We start from the raw sequence: 13,713 nt of genomic DNA, 5'->3' as shown, positions 1-13,713 counted from the left end.
TCATTACCCAATCTATTGTTGATTACACTACATTAATTGCTTATTTGATTTTGTATGGTAATTAGAATAGCTAAGTACATAATTAAATTTTTTTTATGGATGTACAGGCATAAGCCTTTATCCTTAAAATACAAATACCATAGATAGTAATTCTCCATACTAACTCCTTGTGGAGGAGCCACACTTCTGATTATAAAAACATTAAACTTTATGTCAGGCCAAGATCAGCTTACATAATTCACGAAAATATGCACATTTTATTATAAATATTCCTGAAATTAAAGCGAACCAAAGTCAAACTAGCTATAAAATTGTCGTTCTGCACCTTCGTGCTTACCAAGCGCCTCTAAAAATAATTATCATATGAAGCATTCAGAGCCTTTTAACAGCTTTTAAGACTTCACAACCATCTGCAAAGGCCAAAATGGTAAAAATTAACTGTGAGATACTACTAAAAGGTATATTATTTGCTGCTTCAAAAATGCAGCAACTAGCTAACAAGAAAATCTGCAGCTGGCTCTCCCCAACCACCTACAACTTGGCCTGTTTGTGCCCTCCCCTTGCCAGGTCCTGGATCTGCCCCTGTGATGGAACTGTCCGTGATTGCCTAGCTATTAGTATATGTAATACTCTGTGCAACAGAGGCCGGTGGCGCACTGTGAGTTGGCAGTAAAACTTATGCAGTGCATGGAATTGTAGCTAATGATACAACAGATATGTGGATGTAATTTATGGATCGGGGGTCTGAGGGCTTTCGATTCCCCAACGAAAATATAGAAGCTCTGAAAGTATTTATATTGCAAACAATATAATCAAGTAAGTACTTACAGCTTTAAGAAAAGGTGACTGCTCTAATAGAGTAGTTGGCTGTTCTATTGTCTTTCCTGCAAGCATTTTGCAATAAAAGTAAGGGGGATTACCCCTTGGCTTCATCATAATTATATAGCAAACAACAAATTCTGCTCCAGATAGCTTCTGAATGCTAGACAGAGAGAGTTCATAATTTAACCAAACATGTTTATGACTATAGCTCTTTGGGTGGTTTATAACTAGTGGTGTGTGTAATGTAGTATATAATCATGACAGGTATCTTCTACTACCAGAAACTCACCTCTGTGTTTACTGACAGTGCTACTTCCTGTTATGCTCTGTTGAGATATTATGTGTCAAGTGCATCGGGTCACTAGTTTGCATTGGAGGTCATGCATGTCATTCTGTTCCTGAGCTGGTCCTACATTCTTTGATCATGAGAGACAGCTATAAATTAACTCTTGCTTATCAACTTCTATTTATCTGGTAGACACTTAATAAGTTACATTTTAATTCTATAATTTTGCAATTAGCAAGATTTAACTAACTGAATCTTGTTAATTGCAAAAATAATAAATTTGATTTGATTTTGCAATTAAAGAATGAAATGTTATAGAGGTCATATCATTTAGTAGGACCAAGTCCTTGGCCATGTGTTTATACAGTATTGGGAGCGGTAGTCTTAATGCTTAACACGCATACACACACACACACACACATAAGCATGCACAAGCACAGTACACATAAGTTCATATGCAATACATAATAGTTACAGTTTGACTGGTCATACTGGAAAAAAGAATGTGTTCATATACTGTATGCATCTACCAGTTATAATGTTGTAAACCAATAGCAATAGTCACTTATAAGGTTTAGCACTAACATGTTATCAAACAAATGGTATAATGTTTATACTAACAAAAAGTGCTTATAAAACTTGTATACATAATGGCTGCTGTGCAGCTATGTAAAGTAATTCAGAGATCGGTGTTATGCATACCCTGGGGCGGATCCAGGAGCTGGCAAGGGGAGGGCACAAACAGGCTAAGTTGTAGGAGCTGAATTCTCTTGTTAGTTGCTGCATTTTTGCAGCAAATAATCACCTCTTAGTAGTGTCTAACTTTTGATTTTTGCCATTTGGCCTTTGCAGAAGTATTAAAAGCTGTTTAAATGGCTCTGAATGTCTTTTAAAAGCAGCAACCCAATAATTATTTTAGAGGCGCTTAGTACACACGAAGGTGCTGGGTGACAATTTCACAGCTAGTTTGACTTTGGTTTCAGGTGAATTTGTAATAATGCTAGTAAAATATGCATATTTTTAAAACTGATCTTGGCCTGACATACAGTTTATTGTTTTATTCAGAAGTATGGCTGGCTTCCACAAGATGAGGGGGCATTTGGAGCAAATGCCCCATCCTGGAATCCGTCATTGTTACCCCACTTTGCAAACATTTCGTAACTGAAGTGTGTAAGACAGTGTTTTATATATAAAAATTAAGCATGAAATATACAAAACTAAAGCACACATGTACAAGCCTGAGGTTCAACACAAACTGCAAAACTAGAATGAATAAAAAAGATTTTACTGTAACTGAACACCATTTAGTGTATCAGTGTTACACAAATGATATGGCACATTCAATGTATACTGGTCTATTCCATATGGAGCACTGTGATTCTCAAACACAGTTGAAAATGTTACTTTAGTTTCAGGATACAAATTTGAAATTGAATCGAGAGATGTTTCCTGTGTCTTTTCATTGTGTGTTACAATAACATCTGAAATTCTTCTGTGGAGCTCAAAGTCTGGTAGTTCTACACTCTTCCTACTCCATAAAGTATTTGCTACAGACTCATTAACTTTATTAATGAACTGGGACATTTCCTTCACTCTGTATACCTGTAAGAAATAGTATGATCGATAAAGGTAGTTGTAATTTCACCGAGTAACTAATTATAGTGGTTCACTTATATATTATTATATACTTAGGACTGGAACCTGTCCTATCATACAAGTTACATTCTCTCAGTTTCTGTATACATTAGTAGAACTTGTGAGGCTTTAGCCACATTTAGCTTAACAGCTGTCAATACTATACCAACAAGACATCCCTGTTAACTAACTACTAGTAGGCAACAACACTTTCTCATATAATAAATTATACTGTATATAGACTCTGGCTATTAGACACTGGCACTGATTTTCAGAGAAAGTATTGTGAAATTTACTATCACACAGTTGGTAGTACTGTACAGTAGGAATGAGGCTCAATACAAACTGGAATCCAACAAAAGCAATTTGATATCCCAAATCTTGGTCAAGAATCTTAAATCTCTGGATAAATGGAATCTCAACAAATCTTTATGACTTTGATTATTTCCATGGGGCGGGACTAGTAACCTCCAGGAGGCTGTGCCAAAGATTTAGGCACCCAAAGTCCCACCTGGACCTTCACCCACAATACAAGCCATGGACAATTGGCATTTGCTTCTCCAGTTATACCAGGTACCCATTGATGTTACAGGTGGGTGGGCTGCTTTCCCAGTTGATACCAGGTCACTAGATCCATACTTAAGCAGCTGGATAACCTGGAGCAATGTGAATAAAGTTTTCTTGCTCAAGGAAACAATGACAGTACCAATTTGACGTAACTGGGCATTAAACCGTGAACCTTTTAATTACCGCACTGATGCTTTATCCACTTTACTATGCTGCCTCACACACAGAGACTGGTTGGCTGGCTGGCTGGCTGGCTGGCAGGCAGGCAGGCAGGCAAGTGGGTGGGGTAGGTGGGGGCTAAATATCTAGCTTTGGCCTTGGCTGTTTGCAAATATAATGTTCCTAATGCTGTATACTTGAACGTTAGATGCACTAAGATCATTCTGTAAAAAGTGATTTTTGTCATGGATCACATTTCTATATATGATAGCTTTTAATGGCAGCATTTTGGATGGTGCCCCTCAAAAATACCCAGCTATATTACCCACTGTACAGAGTAGCAAATGTACCTTAGGAATAAACAACAAATAGATTATTGGAAACATCCACAGACAATCACGAAGTGTAATCACCAATAATACTCCTTCTTGTTGGTCATTCAAATGAAAAATGATCACAACAACTTGACAAACAGAGGACAACAGGACAGCTAGTATAGTTGTCAGGTTGATCACAGCTGATTCAAGATGTTTATGATAAACACCAATATTTTTCTGAGTCTGATAAGTTACTAGTATACTAAACAATGCTAGTAGAACATATTCAATGCAACAAACTCCTAAGAATATGAACTCATGATCTCCACTGCAATCTTCATAAATTTCTACTGTCATAAAATCATCCTGGAATAATATAAAGGAATCAACAATGCTAGTTACATTTGTGAAATATCAAGATTGATATCCATGCATTTTCGCAAATTATATTTACGTAGGGCTGCACCGATTCCACTTTTACCGATACTTCAAATACCAAGTACTCAGCTGGGAAGTATCTGCAAGTACAAGTACTGATACCAAGTACCGTAAAGTAGCTACTTCATAGTGCACACGTTTATTATATAGTGCATTTCATGGTATTCTTGTACACGTTTTCAGTATGATTCATGTTTATAATGAAGTAGCTAATCAAGATTTACAAAGAAGGAAGTCACTGAAATGCAAACCAGTGGATATTCCAGTATTCTTCTGGAGAAGTGTAGATAATATCATAATGGTGTTTACAAAAACACAAAAATATTCTATTACTGAAACAGTCACTTCTACCTGATTGCTCTATTAGAGTTATTGACTGTTCTATTTGAGTATATTGATCTTTTTCTCAGTAAAGCGTTTTCACACGTAGGTTTCAGCATAGATCAGTAATTTTGCTGGTAGTTAGCTATTAGTGTTATACTTGATGCTTTTAGGCATCCACTGTGCTAGTAAAATAAGCAAGTACAAACGAACGTTATTTTATTCTTGCATGTGATAAGAATCGGTATCTGCAACAATATAATGGCCGATTCTGATACTTCATGAAAACAGCAGTATCGGCCTGATACCAATACCGATACTAGAATCGGTGTAACCCTAATTATATTACACAAAAATGAAAACATTACCTCATTTATAATCTCATGTCGATGTAACTTTAGTGGAAATGCTGCAACTTGGACAATTAATACTACTAAGATTGGTGCTACTATAACTGCTACCATCAGAAGTAAATATTGATCATCCAAATGTTTCTGTGCAGTATAGTGAATCACATAAATATATACCAAATCACATTGCTAATGCAACACTTACACGTTTTGTTAATGTCTTGTTGGCAAAGATTTTGTAAAGTCTCCAAATTTTAGCAAATAGTGTACCAAAAGCAACTACAAATGCTAAATTGTTAGTCCAGTTTCTTGCCTGTGTACATGTAATACTTGTAACACAGTGATGAGAGCTTTGCCTGATATACATGCCAAATTCCCAAGAGGTACAGGCCCGAGGTATACTGGAATACGTATTAGGGATGGGAAATTATACACTTACCATGATAATCGTAATTTTATTGGAAATAATCGAGGTCGTGTACTTTCCATTGACTAGTGATAATCAAAATCGGCAATTATTGTGCGATAGTCAGAGAAATATTTGTAAAAATTCAATGTAATTTTATCATTAATTGACAATTCATGATGTGTTTAGTGTTTTTTATTACAAAGAGTTGAGTGGACAATACTCGTGATAATCATGGTAATTGTTATGACGATAATTAATCGTATAGCAAAGTATCAATATTGGCCATCACTAATATGTATCAGGAAACCCCATGTTATAGCTAATATGTAACACTTGCATAGCAGGTTAATAGCTCACTCAAGCAAACAATCACCTACAAGTTCATCCAATGGATTTATTTTGCCTAAAACAATTGATTATAGGTCTACAGCTGATATAGGTCCTGCTATGTTTATCAATATGAACAGACATATCCTAGGGATATCACTGAAAATGTGCAGTAAGTGAGTGAAATGTTTTAATCAAGGCTGTTGAGTCATCATTTGCAAGTATAAATGCTTGTGAATAAGCTTGTAACACCAGTACCAAATGTTTCCCAACTTATAGGATAACAAGGATAACAAAACACCTGGATCATGTGAATGGTTTTATGGTTGTTAAGTACTAACAGGAGCTTATGAGCCGCCAAAAGCGGCGAAGGAGCATGAAACTGAGTTCCATGACAATCCAAATTACGTCACTGTGTTTGTTTTATGTCATGCGCAAATGACACTCCAGCCACACAAAGTAGAGACAAGTTCGCCACCATTGAAGAAGAGAAAGACCTTGAGGAAGACTCAGCCAACTTTACCATTGCCATGTGTCACTGGTCACTCGTAATTTTGTATAGATTCGAATAATGAAATTTTACTTTCCTTATATGGAAACTAATCGGCGATTGATTTGGATTGTGATGGCACCTGGCAGGCAGTGTAAGTTCCATGTTCCTTTACTGCCTTTGGCAGCTCATAAGCTCCTGTTGTTAATTCATTAGCACAATTGATTTCAGTCTTAACTTTCATATAATTAGCTAGCTGTAGTAGCCGGTCTACATTTGGATATATGCTAGGTGGCTCCTTTGACTTGCCCATGCACTGTGTTACATAAACTGGTTAAACAGGTTATTATCAGTGAATTAACTTACATTGCAAATAGTTGTAGTGACAACTTCAGACATATCATCATCTAGTTTAATAACATGTAGGAGGGTACCAACAAACCCTACAAACACTGCTACTAAAATCAGTGAGTTGAGTCGGTAACTGCTTTTCCTTACAACTCTAAAGGAATAAAAAGTACTTATAGCAAAGATAATCTAGGTACTACACAAGATAAGGATGGAATTACTTTATAGTAAGAATTAGCAAAGTAGATAGAAATCAAAACATGTACAAATTTACTACTATCAAGGCACACGGTAGTGTGTAGTGTGGCCAAGAAAGCTGGCACGTCAAACCGTGAGTATATCGACAGGAAGAAAGAAAACAGCTATTTCATGCATGCATAGCTCCATGGCTCCTTCTCCAATACACACCATTTTTGCATTATAGCTGTCTACCAGGTAGGGTACAGCAAATGTGATTAAATTCACAACAGCCATTTGCGAGATATGAGCATTCAAAGATTCAATTTAATTTCCTCATTTTTTCCTTCTTATGCTGTAGGGGGCTACAGGGGGCTTTAATTTATTTTCGCACACTTTACAAAAATTGCTATAAAATGCAAGCATGTAACTCGATTGCCTTGTTCTTTGAGACAAATGAAGAGCATATAAAGGTGAATTCACATACCAAGTTTGCTGTGAATATGATGAATATTCAAGAAGCTATTGAGACATCTCCATTAAGTAATGACAGTGGAAAGTTCACTTAACCAGGCTACCCTTGTCATAACAATTATACTCCCTGAGTTTAAAGACTTATATAATTACACCTATGCATTATATCATACATGATTTCTACACAGTACACAATATAATAATATAACAGCCTATTAAAACAACTTTTAACTTTATGCATGTGTGTAGCTACATGGCCATATGTCTTTGGTAACGTGGACCAATGTAAATAAAGCATGTACGACTTGCCTAAAAAATAATCGTTATGTGTTGTATATTGAACCTGTATACTAGCTGACTTACAGATGTTTTCTGTAGTAGAGGTTAAACATGAAGAAGAAGATTGTTGATAATATTCCAACAGAAGACACAACGCCAGTTATTATAAATTCTACCAAACTGCTTTCTCTAACAACTGGAACAGGAGAATCTCTGGGTACATCCCCACCTAGGGAGATGATATCAACTGATAACAGTTATATCATTATAGTTGTACATACCTTGCCAGATAAAGTTACTGTTGTTTGAGACAAATTGTAACTTGTTAGAATCACTAGTTTGTAATGGATCAAATACTAACACTGGTTCAGCAACACCATCTAAAACACATCATGATAATGTTGTAATGGAAGAATGTGAAATTTACAAGCTAGTAGGGATAAAAACTGCTTAAACAAGGAAGATTGTGTAAATTTAATTCCTAAAGTAGGGATTAAAGCTAGTTGACAATCCCCCCTGTTTCATCACATTTTATTGTAATAATCTCTAATAGTTTTTGTAAAATTGTTAACTTTTTTGTAGCATAACTATATTATAATGAACTAAGTACTACTGTAAATGATGAAACTTTGTCATGACTAAAGTTTGGTGAATTTGGCTAATCAAGGAAATTTGCCAACTTTATTTGGCCAATTTAGCTATTTTATATTCTTCGACATTAACTTTGTGGCAAATTCACCAAACTATCAGTCTATGGCCTCACATGCTGATATGCCAAACTTAAGTCGGGCCAAACTTTCATTGTTTACTGCATCAAAGGAAAGAATAGTACCAACTAAATTCTGTAACATTAGCGCTTATTGAGTTATCCTTGTCTGAATATATCAGTTAGGTGGTGGTGGTGCTGGTAGTTAGTCAGTCAGTTAGTTAGTCAATATAAAAGTTAGACTCTTTTATGGTGAATTTTGGAGGTGTCTAAATTACTACAAATACCCTTTCATGTTCACTTTGTGCAGTAACATTTGTAGCGCTGATCTCCTGAGAATTAATTTTTAAACCCATACCAACAGTCATGGGTGGAGTAGTGGGCTTGTTTCTATTAACTGCAAGGGCTGCTGCAACGAATCAAATCTATGTGGATGTCTTATAAATGAATACTGAACTATTTGGTAAATGCAAAAGTGCTAGAAATCAGCTACATAATGCCACATACACGGCCACTTTCTCTTTTAACCAACACCATTTCACTTGTAATTTACTAGTAAACCAATATCTGGATGAATCAAATAAAATTATTTGTTGCAGCCCTACTAATTACAATGCTATACATTTCTCTGTTACAAGCAGCTGTCAACAGTGTCAAGGTACAACAACTACATAGGGTCTAAACAAGCTAGATTAGGGGAGTAGCTTGAAGGTCCTGTGTCATGACACAAGGCCTAGGGTTACTAAATTATGCAGACTCCTGTGCTCTGAAGCATAATTATTACCAATTTATTGATAGTGCCTTAACAAAGAATCTTCAGGCTACTAAATTTCATAAATCCTTGTGATTTACATGTACTATTGGTTTAAGTAACTGATGTTTCAATACTTACTTTGGTACTGAATAATTAGTAGAGATGCAAGTCGGGTAGTGTTGCCATCTTCAAAGGACACATTCCCCTAATGTAATATTTCAGATTATTGACACAACAATAATCGAGACACACATGATAGTGTGTTGTATGGCCAAGTGCAGGCATGTGACAAACAAGAGTGTATTTACAAGAATCAAGAAAATGCTGTTTTGCGAATGTATAGCTCAATAGTTCCTAACCAGATATTATGAACTTTTGTTGTGGAACCTCCCTTGGGGTGGAGAACCTTCTATTTGCAATTTGAACTGAGATACCAAAGTGCTTAGCATCACTGAGACATGCCTTCATAATTTTCTTAGTATTTTTTCTTCCACTTAGAAAATTGCTTTAGTTGATTTACTTCAAAAAAATTTTTTGGGGTGGGGGGCAGTAGAAGCACATTTATACAGTTCAGTTTTTGTACAGATCGCATCAAATACAGGAAAGTTAGGTATCTACATATCAGGAAGTTTGGCTCAAAAACAGGGACAAATTACGTAGGTGAATAGTCCAATTGCTACTAAGCAGCTGTAACTTGCAATATTTCATTGATAAAAACTTTACTGTCACTGATTTTTTACTTTTGTAGATTTTGGGACATTTCTGATAAAGTAAGGGTGGCTATGCTGCATAGTAGCAATTCATGACAGGTGCACTGGAACAACAAACTTTTGTATGCATACAGAATTTCTTTAATAAAATCTTCATTAAGCTCTGGATTAATTCTGGGGAGTTATTTATGGTTAAAGCATTGCTGTGCATGACTCATCAGACCGAGCCAGACCAAATCCATGCCAAAACATAGCATTAATCTTGCTGAGAATTGCCCACACATTTAACCACTAATTTTGATAGTTTATGTTATCAGTGCTCATTTTCCCTTGCTAGAATTGCTGTGCAATATAGCAGCAAATCCAGTAACATGTCACGATATAAATGAATATATAAGAATTGTTGGAAACATATTAAGAATGATTGGGTCCAAATCACACGTAGAGTTTCATTGTACCAACATTCATTTGTCTGCCAAGAGCTGCTCTTTCTGAAGGTACTTGCGAATCTGTACTCCATATTTTGAGTGAAAAGATATGTGAGTATAAATTGTCAATACAATAGAAGCTATTCATTTTTATAGTGAACAAATCGGTGCAATTGGAGCAATTCTCCATGAACTTCTCCATGGAAAAAGAATTTATTGTTACACCCAGCTATCAGACAATCCGCTGAAAGGGATGAGCTGAAAGTTGAAATAGAAAGTAAATTGATCATTCTAAGAAGGCCTTTCAGTGTAATAGAAAATCTGAGTTTATAACCTGATGTGACACCAACTACTTGTAGCACATGTGCAGTCAAATAATACTCGAATAGTGCAGTTTCCCTATTAGAGTAGTCAGCTAAAGTACAAGCCAAAATATAGAGAATTCAGCTAGCTACAAACAAGTCACCTTGTGGAGAGTTTAACTACAACACACCTTAGAGAGTTCAGCTATATATGTGACCAGGCCTGCAAAACTAGGGCATGTGGGCACACTCTTCTCCCCGTCACATAACATGTCATATCTCAGTACTGGGATAGAATATTTTCATTCTGTATCTTGTGTTGTAAAGCCAACTAAATGTTTAATAAGTGCTAAAAATTTCATGGCCACAAAGTCATGCAATACCAAGTTCACATCAACATTTGAAAAAGTAGGCAATTTTTATGTGCCCACATGCCCTATTTTTGCAGGCCCAGTCACATATTTCAAGTTACCCTGTAAAGAGTTCAACTATGTTTAAACCACAAGATTCAGCTACAACAAGTTACTCGGTAGTGAGTTCAGCTACATTACAAGTCTCGCTCACATTTGATTTCACATTTTTCACCCTGGATTTTTTGAATGGCTGCACCCTTTTGTCACAGCTAGGGTGTTTTTGGTATTGATATCACTCCATTCATAATTATCCAATGCATGGCCATAAGCCAGCTTTGGGACTGAGTTTTTTCTTTACTGTGAACAGAAAGTTCTTATCAAACGGTACGGTCATACCGTTTAAGTAGGGATCGTGGTGAATGTTTCGCACGCCGCCCAAAATTCCGCCTTTAAACATCATCCTACAGACATTGTATGCGGTGAAAACCACCTTTACGGAATAGTACTAGTCCATATAATACATAAAACAGCATTAAATACAACAAAACACTTACAGGTGGCCAGGTATAAAATTTTTAAAAATCGCCAAAAACTCCAACTTTAGTATCACTGCCTCACTGCCTCACTGCCTCACTCACTGACCACAGTCGCAAGCCTAGGGCCCAAATGAAGCAGCGCATGGTCAACGTTTTACGCTACAACAACAAACTCACCGGTGGGATGTGCCTTTTTGGGGTTCCGACTAGTGTACGCCCTGTGCGCCTTGTCTTTTCTTTTATCTTCAATCAGGCTGCTTGTCTTCTTCTTCTTCATCCAACGAAATCATATCGAGGCGTTAATATTCCATATCAATACTTTCTTTAAGCAGCATAATAGACGCCACAAAATTATTTAAGGTGCTTAGAGTACACTACTGTATGGAGGAAGATCACGCCCATTCTTTATCCTACATATATCGATCTATCAATCAAGACCATGCCCCTTTTATGCTAGCTGTATTTGTGGCCACACACCTTCAAGTTGGTAGGCTGATTCGAGATGCTCTAGTCTAATAATCGATTGAACCATGATGAACACACCCTTTTTGAGCAAGCACACATCTTTTGCAGGCTGACTCAAAATATTCTAATACAGCAGTCACCCTAATAGAACAGTCACACGTTTATAGCTAGCTGTATGCTTTAGCAAAAAACTAAACAAACTAGTATATTAAAAATTATGAATTTAAAAATGAAGTAGGGATCCAAGCGATAAAAAGTAGTGAAACAAGAGATGAACAATGGTAGTTATTACTGCATAGCTCAGTGGGAAATCCTTACTTTGGCATGGTAGCTATTACAATTATTTTGTGTTCAGTGCCAAAGTAGGGATTTTCTACTGAGCTATGCTGTAATAACTACCATTGTTCATCTCTTGTTTTACTACTTTTTATCACTTGGATACCTACTTCATTTTTAAATTCATAATTTTTAATATACTAGTTTGAAATATTTAGTTATCTAGTTGTTAATTTTATAACCATCTACCAAAATGGAAACTTGTATATAACTCCTGTGGAACTCTATAGAGTGACTTATTTGTAGCTTATAATGAAACTCCATACTGGGTGACTTGTAATATTACAACTGAACTTTCTATTTGTGGAATTTTAATTAAATATCAAAACATATTGATCAGGAGAATTATAATGTAGCTGAACTCTCTATAGCAAGACTTGTTATGTAGTCTCTCCACTGGGTAACTTGTATTAGGGCTAAACTCTCTACGTGGCCAAGAAAATTAATGGCTGTAATGATGTTAATGTCTGAGTATCATTGCAGCCATTACTTGGCCACTACCTTTGATTTCATAACTGGAGGCTGCACTCTTTCTTCACAGCTAGGCTGTTTTTTAGTAAATGTATTTATCATTTACAATACAACACATCTGGGATATTGTAACTAACCGATATTCCTTGAAATGACACATTAGCAACAGCTTCAGTGAACACATTTGCCATTTCAACTAAATCATAAGTGAAGTCTTCCAGTCTTCCCAACCCTCTATCTTCCAGTATTGATATGGATGAGTTTAAGGCAAGAGCAATGGTCCACATTGCATCATATATATAACCATTTCTAATGTCCACATCTGTGTCAACATTATCTATAGTAGTTTTACTTTGTAAGTCTTTTTGAAATTGTGACACATTCTGTTAATACAATGGAATAAACAATGATCACTTGATCATATAAACCTCACTTTGTTAGATACTAACATCCTTGAAGCATCATTTGTAAGCTCACTGTTATCTAGAATTGCCAATGAATGTTCCAAAGCATTTCTCATTTCTTCAGCACTACAATCAGAGTCAATGAGATTCCACCAGTCTGACTGGAAATATCCAGGAAAGAGCCACACAAAGTTTGGTCCAGTTAGTTTATTTCTAATAGCCTAAGAAAATACATATTGGTCAAGAATCTGAGTACAGTTTCATGGTGACAACCAACACTTAGTGGTTGTAAATGACAAGCAAAGAAATAACATTACCTGTTTATACAAAGACAATTGGTTAATGTATTTACTGCTTGCTTTATCAATTTTTATACAGGGAATATTGAAGAAACAAAGTAACAGTATAATATTGTATTGCTTTGTTTAATATCAGTTTGGATGTTTAAGTCGTGGAGGTTAAGGGGAGGGGGTTCAGATGATTCAGACGAACCTCCCTTTCAGAAGCAGAATTATTTTTACATTACTAAGTCTTACAGCTCTGGAACTCCCTGGTAGCTACTTGCACACTGGCACAGCTCTGTACTACTATTGAGGGTCATATTGCATTAATGCTGAATCATTGACAAACTAAGTATTGCATCATGTGATCAACTGTGCACATGATGCACGGTGGAAATGGCGAAGAACTATTAGTTCAGACATATTACAAGGCAGCAGCTGCGATAAACTTGATTGGTCGTGTCATACGTGTGTCAGGTTAGCACAACTGTGAATAGTTGGTGTATGTTTACATGATGAATGTTTCGTTTATTTGTCACATGTTGCGAGCATGTGATGTCTCTAATAT

At 36.1% G+C, this 13,713-nt stretch overlaps 1 protein-coding gene across 1 annotated transcript; it reads right to left on the bottom strand.

Annotated features, from left to right (window-relative positions):
- Nucleotides 1–2,283: 2,283 nt before the first annotated feature.
- LOC136265416 (gamma-aminobutyric acid type B receptor subunit 2-like) lies at nt 2,284–13,170 on the bottom strand. The gene is made up of 10 exons (XM_066060262.1): nt 12,894–13,170; nt 12,598–12,843; nt 8,998–9,064; nt 7,681–7,779; nt 7,484–7,628; nt 6,488–6,623; nt 5,101–5,208; nt 4,914–5,039; nt 3,820–4,152; nt 2,284–2,710 (listed from the first exon to the last, which is right to left on the bottom strand). The coding sequence occupies exons 1-10, from the start codon at nt 12,978–12,980 to the stop codon at nt 2,393–2,395; spliced, it is 1,665 nt and encodes a 554-aa protein (XP_065916334.1). The 5' UTR covers nt 12,981–13,170; the 3' UTR covers nt 2,284–2,392.
- Nucleotides 13,171–13,713: the final 543 nt, after the last annotated feature.

The sequence above is a fragment of the Dysidea avara genome, chromosome 9, assembly GCF_963678975.1.
Source record: "Dysidea avara chromosome 9, odDysAvar1.4, whole genome shotgun sequence".
NCBI classification, from domain to species: domain Eukaryota; kingdom Metazoa; phylum Porifera; class Demospongiae; order Dictyoceratida; family Dysideidae; genus Dysidea; species Dysidea avara.
This window is presented reverse-complemented; position numbering and strand designations above follow the sequence as displayed.